General features: G+C 42.2%; 1 protein-coding gene across 1 annotated transcript in view; it reads right to left on the bottom strand.

The window, feature by feature from the left end:
• The window catches only part of CSMD2 (CUB and Sushi multiple domains 2), a 602,688-nt gene that overhangs the window by 172,150 nt on the left and 418,416 nt on the right, over window positions 1–12,122 (bottom strand). The window contains exons 23-24 of the mRNA XM_033228874.1: window positions 7,057–7,213; window positions 5,293–5,484 (exon numbers count right to left, since the gene is read on the bottom strand). Of these exons, the coding sequence (XP_033084765.1) occupies window positions 5,293–5,484; window positions 7,057–7,213 (349 nt within the window). The remainder of the gene's footprint in view (window positions 1–5,292; window positions 5,485–7,056; window positions 7,214–12,122) is intronic.

Raw genomic sequence — 12,122 nt, 5'->3', positions numbered from 1 at the left:
AACTGGAACTCTCATCGTTACTGATGGAAATGTAAAATGGTGCAGCTGCTTTCAAAAACAAGTTGGTGGTTCCTCAAAATGTTAAACATAGTCACCATATGACCTAGCAATTCTGCTCTTAGGCATATATCCAAGATAAATGAAAACATGTTCACATAAAAACTTGAACATGAATGTTCATAACAACGTTATTCATAGTTATCAAAAAGTGTAAACAACCCAAATGTCTATCAACTGATGAATGAATAAACAAAAAGTGGCATAACCATGCAATGGAATAGTATTCAACCACAAAAAGGAATCAAGGCAGCCGGACACAGTGGCTCACACTTGTAATCCCAGCATTCTGGGAGGCTGAGGTGGGTGGATTACCTACAGTTGGGAGTTTGAGACCAGCCTGACCAACATGGAGAAACCCCATCTCTACTAAAAACACAAAAAATTAGCCAGGATGGTGGCACGTGCCTGTAATCCCAGCTACTCAGGAGGCTTAGGTAGGAGAATCACTTGAACCCAGGAGGCAGAGGTTGTGGTGAGCCGAGATCGCACCATTGCACTCTAGCCTGGGCAACAAATGAGAAACTCCATCTCAAAACAACAACAACAACAACAACAACAACACAACAACAAGAAGGAATCCAGGCTTGATACATGCTACAATATAGATGAACTCTGAAAACATCAGTTAAGTGAAGGAAGTCAGACACATTGTGCGATTCCACTTATATGAAATACCTAGAATAGGCAAATCTTGGAGACAGAAGGTACATTAGTGGTTGCAGGGCCTGGGGGAGGGGACAACTGGGAGTGGCTGTTAATAGGCATGGGTTTTCTTCTGTGGGGGACAAAATGTTCAAAAATTAGATTGTGGTGATGGCTGTACAACCCTGTGCATATACTACTCACATGGTTAGGCTTTGTGTCCCTACCCAAATTTCGCCTTGAATTGTAATCCCCAGGTGTTGAGGGAGGAACCTGGTGGGAGGTGACTGGATTGTGGGGGCAGTTTCCCCCATACTGTTCTCGTGATAGTGAGTGAGCTCTCACGAGATATGATGGTTTTAAAAGTGTTTGACAAGTTCCTCCTTCTCTCACTTTTCTCTCTCCTGCCGCCTTGTAAAAAAGGTGCCTGCTTCCCCTTCCACCATGATTGTATGTTTCCTGAGGCTTCCCCAGCCCTGAGGAACTGTGAGTCAGTTAAACCTCTTCCCTTTACAAATTACCTTGTCTCAGGTAGTATCTTTATAGTGGTGTGAGAACAGACTAATATAATTACAAGCAACTGAATTGTACACTGGTAAACAAAAACAGTCCCTGAATGGAGGGCTGATTGCCTATTCTGTGACCAACCTCCTCAAAGCCTCCTAGGGAGGAACAAGCAAGTACTTCAACCTGCTTCTTGATAGCAACAGGACCTCTGCTAGCTGCCAGGACAGCAGAGATCAGCAAGATACTGCCCTCCTCTGGAAGAGTTTACCATCTAGTAGAGAAGACAGCCACACTGTGTGCTATGCGTCCTAATAGCAAGTGGTAGCAGAAGTGACCAATCTCCCTAAGCAAAGGACAGCGAGAGTCAGGGAGGGTGCTGGTCTCAAATGAACCTTGAAGGAGAAGCAAGAGTTGACCAGGTCGGGTGGGTGGCAAGGGTAGGATGGGAAGGAGGGCACTGCAGAGAGACAGAGAAGAGTAACTGCAAAGTTCCTGGAAGTGAGGAAGAGCATGGCAGGCTGGAGGCCAGGGTATGAGATAGGGAGAGGGGGGAGATGGGACTGGAAAGGTGAGCAAGCATCACAGGTTGAAGGACCTTGGATACCAGGCTGTCATATATTTACTGTTCCAGGAAAGAACTGCAGTGTTTATATGCGTGAGTTAATTGACTGCGTGACACATCAGTGAACTTTGCATGTTAGAAGAAGTCACTGTGGTGGCAGTATGAGGGGGTACAGCAGGGGTAAAACTGGAGGTAGGGAGGCAAGTGAAGAGGTCCACATTCCCCACTGGAACAATCACTGAAGTCAGAAGCTGGGGGTTCTTCCTGGCTTTCTCCTCCTTTTTCCCCGACATCTAATCTCCCTCTGAGACCCAGTTGCTAAACCTGTGTGATATTATCCATGTTTGACTCTGCTCCCCCCACATTGCTGGAATCTTGACTCAGGCCCTCACCATCTCTAGGCTGGCACAGTTGCCCACACTCTAGGCAGTGCTATCAACAGATCTTTATCAAATGCAAACAAGTGACTGCTTGCATTCACTCCCCAAATGAAGTCTAAGCTTTTCAGTAGAGCCCACTGAGCCCACCAGAGTGGCTCCCTTTGGCCTCTCTGAACTCTTTGGTCCAGCCTGATGAAGTCCACATCCAAGCTCTATTTGGATGGAGGACCTGAATAAACATCCTCGCTATGACACCTTTTGTGGCATACCCCGCCTCCCCAGGTAGAACTGACACTGCCCTCCTTTGTGTCTCCATTACAATGTGAATAGATTTCTATTGTAGCATGTGTAACATGTTATTAAAATCATGTCTATTTCCTCCACAAGACTATGAGCTCCTTGGCAGCAGGGAGCTTATCTTATATCTGCACATCAAGTACCTAGTATACTGTTTGGCACATTATAGATGCTTAATGTTTATTGAATGAATGGATGGCTGGACAATCAAATGAATGGAAGCAGGTTATTGCTTTCCATGCAAATTACTATAAGCATCTGAATCAAGGGAGAATGAGTACAAATGAAGAGGAGGATATTCATCGCAGAGCTATTTAGGAAAAGGAATAGTTGATTAGGCAAGATACTAGAAATAGAAGAAGGGATCAGGGTCACAGATGGAAGACTGATCCCTACCTGTTGCTATAAAGGACTCATCCAACATTTCATGGACCCCTTGGGTTCACACAGGACCACTAACGAAGGGCTGCAGGAGAGGCCCTCTACCAGACCCTCTGCTCAAGCTTCACTGTGAGCCCTCTCTCCAAGGTGCTGTTGCAGTGGGAGGTGTGAACCTGACTGAAAGATGCCAGGCTGAATGGGGCCATGGCAGGGAGTAGGGTGCTGGTGAGAGGATGGACTACAATTGTGAGGAGGAGGCTTGACTGGTCCACAAACAGAGGAAGTAGCTAGAAAGGTGGGAGGGCATTATCCATGTCCTTGGTTAGAGCTTTCTTCCATATTCCAGACAGAGAAGGACCTCCTGCTTCCTGGGAAGTGAGGGTTTGGAGGTAGCAGCACTGGGAGCATCTCATCATGGACAACTAGATACCCTACTTGGGGTCTGGCAGGTGGGCAGGATGGGGCTGAGTGGGCCAGCATGTAGCAGATTCAACAACACTGAGAACATATAACTCTACTCTTTCTGGTCTTCTCCCTTCTTCCCACCCTAGAGCCTTGGCTTCTTTGTTTGGGCTGCAGAGTCCAGTCACTGAAGAATAAAACATTTGGATGTTTTAAGCTACAGCAGTCATTTGTGGTAGACCATGATGAAGTCGACCACAACATGACATATACAAAAATATGCACATAATCTCAAATACACAGCCTCACTCCTCTAGCAGGCTAGAGGCAGTCTCAATGGGGAAGACCTCCAAGGTTCTAGTGTAATTCTAAGCTTAAATGCTCTTATACTGCTTGAGTGAATCCAATAAGTCCAGTCCAACTGGCATATTTGATATTCAAAGTAATCTTACAGTGAATCCTTTCTGCAAAGCAAATAATTATCTTGTAATGCGAGTCATCATCCCTCCTTTTCATTTTGCGTGCTCTGGCTTGCTTGTCTGTGGCATTATACTGTTGTGTGTTTATGCAAGCATCACCCTTCCTGGCCTGAGATCTGCTCTCCTCTGTATTCCTAGTGCCTAGCATAGGGCCTGGAACATGAATGAGGGGAAATATAAAAAGAGAGATGGAGGGCGAAAGGGAAGATGCTTGAAGACCAGGTCAAAGGCAAAGGGAGAAGAAGACCCTAGAAGCTCCATAAAGGCTACTGTTTTGGTCTGTCCACTTGCAGAGGGTCCACTTAGACCCTCCGCTGTATAAGAGTGTTAAAGATCCTATGAAAATGTAGTCATCTAGGGGAAAAGAAGCATCTGTGGCCATTAACACTTCCCACCATGCCGGTTCACACTTTCACCCGTGCACGTGTTCAGTCTAGATTGTCCACCTCACCTCCTCTCCCTCCTATTGGTGAATTCTAACCCATTCTTCCAAGTCTCAATTGAAATATCACCTCCCAGGCAAAACATTCTCATATCCTCCCAACATCTTGCACTTAACTCTTTCTACAGTGCTTCTCTTATATTATACTTACCTGTTTATGTGTCTGTTCTTCAAGCTAGAGTATTGGCCCCTACAAGGGCAGTGTACAGGTTTTATTTTTCATTTATTTCTCTGCCTCCACAAATACCCAGACATACATGTGCACCAATTCTGGCATGTAGGGCTTGGTAGGCATGTACGTGTTTTTCCAGTGGAGGTTTTGTTCTTACAAGATTAGCCAGTGCTGGCACAGACACATTGAGGTTGTGGCACATGAGAAAGGGGGTGGAGAGAGAGAAAGGTCTGATTTTGGAAAGGTAGGAGGCAGGACAAAGCAGTATGGGGGAATTCACATTAGCAGGGAGATGGGTGGTAAGAGATGAAAAGGCCAAACAGAATGACCATTTTTGCCTATTTTGCACTTCTGCCTCGGATGACTGTCCCTTGTCCTGTGACACATGTGTAAAGATTCTAGAGAACCTCTGATGACATTCGGGAAGACCCACAGGTTTAAAGATGCAAGTTCATTATTACATTCTTTATCAGTGAGAGCAATGGTTGCTCTTTATCTTACTCTTTCTTTTGACATTCCTCTAGAAAAGGGAGAATGAGTCCCATTTTACCTACAGGGAAACTGAGACCCAGAGCGGGTGGGAGACTCATTTGAGTCTTGGTGTTACAATAAGCCCTGGAACTCAGGCAAAAGCCCCATCTCTCTCTTTCTAGTGGACTCTCCCACCTCGTCGCTATCACCCGCGTTACAATTTTGAGGGCATGACTTGGCTGTGGTCCCACTTGCTGAATGTATGACAAAGGCAAGCTACCTGCCTGACTGCACCGCTGCATGGGTGTAATGAGGTGTGAGAGTGAGGAAGTGGAGAAGGGGTGCAGGCGAGCCATGATGTCTGTTAACAAGAGGATTCAGTCCAAGTAGATGGCCCCCAGGCTCTGGAGCATGGGGTCTAACTGGAATGAGACCAGGGCTAGACCTTGGTATTATGGGAGACCCAAGGGTGCCCTACAGAGGAAGAGCCCTCCTACCAACACAGGTGGGCAGAGGCCGGTCCCAGGTCCGGCGCTCTCCAGTCAGACACAGCAGCTCCTCACTACCCCGCAGGCTGTATCCAGGGTCACAGCTGAAGGACACGGAGCTCCCTGCAAAATGACCTTCATCATGAACCTTGTAACCAAACTGCGGGGTTCCTGGGTCCTCACATTTGATGAGTTCAAAACCTGGTGAGGAGAGAAGAGGTAGAGTGAGTAAGACCTATTGTGGCAGAAACCACACTTCCTCTCTTCCCTCGAAGCCCATGTCCTCAAGGAAGCTGTCTCAGCCACAGCCCCTGGGTTCTGATGGATTCACCAGTCAGGATTTCCTCATTTCTATGCTCAGTTGAGGGTGTATTAAGGAACATCCATTTCTCTGTTGCTATATGTAAATGATTTCTGCTTTTAATAGTTTTCAGGCCTAAGGTCTGCATTTTCTATTTCTTTTGTTTGACCCCATAGCATTTTTGCTAGCAGGAGTGTTCTTTTCATTTTGCTCATTGAGACATTCTGATAAGATGGGTTAATATGGAGAAGTCACCTTAAATATATGTTTAAAAGCTTGGTTATGACCTGCTTAAACATATGCTGTGGAAACGGGCTGGAAAAGGAAACAGATTTATGCAGAGCTCCCACTCTATGGCGCTATACATGTGTTCTCTCTCATTTGTTATTCACAGGAGTCTTACAGGTGGGTATAATTATCTGCATTTTACAACTAAGAGCATTGATTTGGGAAGGTTAAATAAACTGTTCCAAACTTACACAATTTTCACATGATAGAAATGGAATTCAAACATGTCTCTAATCCTCTTCCACTGAACCTCTTGCTGTAACAGGCAAGGATCCTCTGCCAGGCAGCCTCAAGCCCAGGCGAGGGGAAGCCTGACTATACTCTGTGGATTATTTTCCCCAATAGCTTTCTTTATTGAGATACAATTCACATACCATACATTCTCCCATCTAATGTGTACAATCCAATGTCTTTTAGTAGATTCACAGAGTTGTACAACTATTGTCATAATCAGCTCTACAACATTTTTATCACCTCAAAAAGAAGTTCCATAGACATTTTCCCCCAACTCCCTCAGCCTTAGGCAACTGCCCTTTACTTTCTGGCTCTACCGATTTGCCTGTTCTGGACAGTTCCTACAAAGGGACTCAAACAATATGTGGCCTTTGAGACTGGATTCTTTCACTTAGTGCAATCTTTTCAAGGGCCATCCACATTGATGCACCTATCAGTACTTCACTCATTTTTTGGTTTTTAAAGACAGAGTCTTGCTCTGTCACCCAGGCTAGAGTGCGGTGGTGCAATCTCAGCTCACTGCAACCTCTGCCTTCTGGGTTCAAGTGATTCTCCTGCCTCAGCCTCCCAAGTAGCTGGGATTACATGTGCCCGCCACCACGCCCAGCTAATTTTTGTAGTTTTAGTACAGAGGTGGTTTCACCATCTTGGCCAGGCTGGTCTCGAACTCCTGACCTCATGATCCACCTGCCTTGGTCTCCCAGTGCTGGGATTACAGGCATAAGCCACTGTGCCCTGCCACTTCACTCCTTCTTATGGCCAAATGCTATTCCATTGTATGAACATATCACATTTTGTTTACCCATGCATCCACTGATGGATACACATTGGATTTTAAAACAGTCTTAAGAGCACATTCTTTGTATCTTGTGGGCAAGCAGAAGCTCAAGTAAATGAATAAAATGGGAAAGCCTGACTTCCTTGACCACACGGATGCAAGAAAGACTTACTGGAAAACTGCAGTTCAAAGCCCTTGCTGGTGTTTTCAGCATCAGTGATGAAATCAAGCCACAGACTGCTGGATGTGCTGTTCAGAGTCACCCCCATCATCTCAGAACGGCTGAATACTCCCAGCAAACGGGCGGAGTTGTTGTTGCCGTCATAAACCTGGACACAGGAGAGACCCCCAACCCAATGTCGTCAGCATGGCCTTATGTTGAACAACACCTTCTTACCCCACAACCCACACTCCTGGAGTTTAGCACTGGTAACAACTATCAGAGGCACAGTGAGTTATCAGATGCAAGGAAGATGGCAGAGGGAAGCTATCAACTGAGCAAGTTATCTCGTTTTTCCTTGATGTCAGTTCTATGCTCAGCCCATCTTTACTGTGAACCTGGTCTTTGGGAACTGGTTGCTATTCCAACCTTTCCAGTGGAGATCTGCTCTTGTTCCCTCAACCCCCATATAGCACCAGCTTATTCTTTAGCAGCCTGGGGAGGCCAGGTTTGTGTTGTCTGCTTCTCAAACTATCTGTTTCCTCAGATAGACAGGCTGAAAGCATTCATCTCTACATTGCTAAACCCGCAATCCTGTCCTTCCAGTACATGGGACAGCCATCCTCTCACATGATCCCACCCCACTGTGGCAGTAGCCTGTCTTGACCACTCTGCTGGATGTCATCCCTGGGAATCAGATGGGATGGAGTTAAAATGACCAGCGTGTCATGGTGACTTTTTCTTCCCCAAGCTCAGCCTCTGCCCCTTCCCTGCCAAAATGAGGGCTCCAGCTAGGGCCTGCTGGGCTTGCCAAGGGTAGAATCGTACAGGCATCTGGCTTCCCTTGCTCCCATCTGTCCCCTGAACTTCTTAGTACCAGCAAAGACAACAATCATGAGAATAATGAACTGGCTCCCCAGGTTTCGAGGTTGCTGCTCCTTTCCAGATAATTGTACAAATAACAACAGAAGTTGTGATTGAGTGAAAGACCCCCTGGTGCTTTGGTAAATATCAAAGATGGGATCTATGAGTGGGTGATGAATATTTGTGCATGGCACACAATGTGATGCCAGCTGCCAGCAAATTGGAACAATATTTCCAGTGTACTATTTATGAAGCAAAGCTTTCTAAAAGAAGCTATCCTTCAAGCTAACAGTGTTGTATATTATAGAGATTTGTTTAGGCTCCTGGGAGCCTGAAGTCTGTTACCAGATCCTTGTGTAACTGCTGTATATCACGGATAGACTGAGTGAATTCCAGGGTTCCAACAGACATCAAGATAATACAAGTTCAAAGAGTTTAGCCTAAATTGTTACAAAAATATTTTTAACCACCAAAACACATGGAAATCAATGGACCAAGGCATTTATCATAAATGGAATAAGAATCATCAATTGCAATAAGAAATAATAATCATCAGTTGCAGTAAGGAAGACAATCAGACAACATGTGTTTCTTTAATAAAAGATATACCATCACCCACAGAGTTACCTTGCCAAAAAAATCAGACCTGATCAGATCAAGCCACTGGATCTAATTTCCAACTTACGGGCAATAAATACCGAGGACAGAGGAACATACGAAATGATACGTTGTGAGGGCATTCAGCAAAATCCAGAGTGGAAAGTTCCACTGAACAAATGATCTGATTTCCTCAACAAATAAGTTACAAGGGGGAAAAGAAAAAAGATGGAAGGAGAAACCTGTAGATTAAAAAACACATGAGACAATGACTCTAATGTGTGGACATTATTGAATCCTGATTCAAATAAACTATACATTAAAAACTGTTATGACATCTATGAGATAATTGGAAATTTAAACACTCACTGGATATATGATGTTATTCAGAAATGATGGTTAATTAATAAAAAGTATGATGGGAACATATTTTCCTTAATTTCCAAGCATAATTCATCCTAATTCATCAAGAACAAAAATGTTACTTGTATCATTACAATAAAATATTAATTGCAGAAAAACTTATAAAACAGAAATGTGCAAATAGCTTTCAGGACTTACAACATGTTGGTAAGTATCTTTCTAGGCTTTGTTCTATGCATTTATTCCTTATATAAATTTATGTTTTTATAATTTTTTATAACAATAAGATCAAATTATAGATACTATAGGGCAACCTGCTCTTTCACTTAATATAATGTGTGTATATATATATATATATATATATATATTTTTTTTTTTTTTTGGAGGCGGAGTCTCGCTCTGTCGCCCGGACTGGAGTGCAGTGGCCGGATCTCAGCTCACTGCAAGCTCCGCCTCCCGGGTTTACGCCATTCTCCTGCCTCAGCCTCCCGAGTAGCTGGGACTACAGGCGCCCGCCGCCTCGCCCGGCTAGTTTTTGTATTTTTAGTAGAGACGGGGTTTCACCGTGTTCGCCAGGATGGTCTCGATCTCCTGACCTCGTGATCCGCCCGTCTCAGCCTCCCAAAGTGCTGGGATTACAGGCTTGAGCCACCGCGCCCGGCCAATGTATATATTTTTAAAGTCATTAAATATTTTTTCCATAACAGCATTTAAATGGCAGCAGGAATTTCTATAATAAAAATTAACCCAATCTGCAATATAATTATTTACACATCAGTGTCCAAAATATGTGCTCTGGTACATAAGGTTCACTCAGTAAATGTATGATAAATAAACCAATATTTTCCTCTAGAATTCATGTCCTTAAATCTACCTGGCATTTATTTTGGGATATGATATACAATTCTACCTTAACTCCCTGATAGATTAGTCATTTAACCAAACTCTGTTTGTAAATATTCCACACACTACCAATTTTAAATCCATCTTTATCACATATATAATTAACATATAATTATATACATTTGGTTTTGTCAGCTTTCTATTCTATTGCATTTGCCTATTTGTCTACTCCTATGAATGATCCACAGTTTCAGTTACTGTAGCTTTACAATATATTTAAATAATTAGTAGGAAAAGTCCTCATTTGTCTTCTTTTAACTTAAAAAAAAATTATCCCAGATGTCCTCTTCTAAACTCAAGAAGAATTTTCCTGAATTATAAAAAGTAAAACAAAAACTTCCAAAACAAAACTTGTGTAATTCTGACTGAGCTACATTAAACGTATGGATGGACTTGAGAAAAATGTATCTATGTGATATTGAGTCTTCCAATCCATATACATGGTGTCTAGCTCCATTTAATCAGGTTGTCTTCTATGTCTCTCACTAACATTCTGTTCTTATTCCTGGGTATTTTTATATTTTTGACTGCTATTGGGAATTGGGCCCTTGTACACACTTATTTCCTAACAGAATATTGCTTGATGGTCCAATTCATCATTATGTGCAGGTGATGGAAATGTCTCCCTGAGAAATCCAAGAGCATCTATGCACATCCATTACATCCAATAAAGCAGGTCAGCAAGATGGCTGGTTTCAAAATGAATATGCTAAGCAGAAAGCTTGTGTATTGTGTATACACAATTACAAACAATGTAAGCATAATTTCAGAATATTCCTGCATGTCCGCTTGCACACGTGTGCTTGAGTTTCTCTGGAGCACACATCTAGCATGGAAAAACTGGTTGCAGGGATGGCACATCTTCAATTTGGTTAGATATTACCAGATTGCTCTTTGAAAAGGAATACCAATTTGCTCTCTCACCAGCAACGTCTGACAGCTTTCATTGCTTTATATCCTTGCTGATACTTGGTATTTTAGGGTATTTTCCAATTTGATGAGTGTAAAGTGGTATCTCATTTTAATACGTAAATCCTTGATCGTCATTGAAGTTGAGCATCTTTTTATATGTTTATCAACAGTTCTTACTTCCTCTGTGAATTGGCTGCCTGTTCATACCCTCTGTGCATCCATGAGCATGAAATCTCCCAGCATTTATTTTAGTTACATCAATATCAAAATAAAATTTTATCTTCTCTCATTTAAGATTATGCACATTTTGGAGGGCTTATTTCTAGGTGTCTTATAGTTTTTGTTTCTATTATAAATGAGACTTTCCCTCCTGATTGCAAGTTTTATTTGGTTATAGAAACACCAGAAACTTTGTGAATTTTCTTATTGATTTTGAGTTTATTAGTTGGTTGTTTTGTATTTTTGAAACAAAAGTCACAATTTTCTATATTCCTTTCTAATTTTTATAGTTCCTTTTTTTTTTCTGGTATAAATGTAATGGTTTGTCTCTTCAGCACAATGCTGCGTTCTATTGGTGATAGTAGAACTACCGATTTTGTTCTTGACTTTACTGAAAATTTTTAGGAAGTTTTGCCATTAAGTATAATGTTTGCTGTAAGCATTTGGTAGAAATATTTTTATTAAGTTAGGAAAGTTCTATGTGTAGTTTTATGAGATATTTTTAAAAATCATGAGTGGGTGTTGAATTTAATCACATGATGTTTTGGGGTGTATTAGCGGGATAATGTCTTTTTCTTTGCTAATCTGTTTATAGGATATTAGGTTGAGCCATGAAATTGCCAATATTTTAACAGTTTTGACCTACAAAAATAGCAATTTCATATGGTTTGTCTAACAAATAACATTATGAGCTTTTCTAATTTTGACACATCCTCACATTCCTGGAATCAAACCTACTTGGTCATCTTTGTTTTTTTTGTTTGTTTGTTTGTTTGTTTTTGAGATGGAATCTTGCTCTGTCATCCAGGCTGTGGTGCAGTGGCTGCAATCTCGACTCACTGCAAGCTCTGTCTCTCGGGGTCACCCCATTCTCCTGCCTCAGCTTCCCAAGTTGCTGGGACTACAGGCACCCGCCACCACGCCCTGCTAATTTTTTTTTTTTTTTTTTGTATTTTCAGTAGAGACGGGGTTTCACTGTATTAGCCAGGATGGTCTCATCTTTGTTTTAATACACAGTCAAATTCAATCTGATTTATACTCAGAATTTTTAGATCTATGATCAAAAGTGAGATGCCCTAATAGTTTCTGATTTCTGTTCTTTTTAAAATTTTTATTTTAAATTATAAATTGATAAATTATAGCTGCATATATTCATGGGGTAGAAAGTAATGTTATGATTTATGAATACAATGTGGAATTAGTAAATCAAACTAACATAA

The sequence above is a fragment of the Trachypithecus francoisi genome, unplaced genomic scaffold (assembly GCF_009764315.1).
Source record: "Trachypithecus francoisi isolate TF-2019V2 unplaced genomic scaffold, Tfra_2.0 Lachesis_group12, whole genome shotgun sequence".
In the NCBI taxonomy this organism is placed as follows: Eukaryota; Metazoa; Chordata; class Mammalia; order Primates; family Cercopithecidae; genus Trachypithecus; species Trachypithecus francoisi.
The sequence above is the reverse complement of the archived record's forward strand: the minus strand, read 5'-3'. Positions and strand labels throughout refer to the sequence as shown.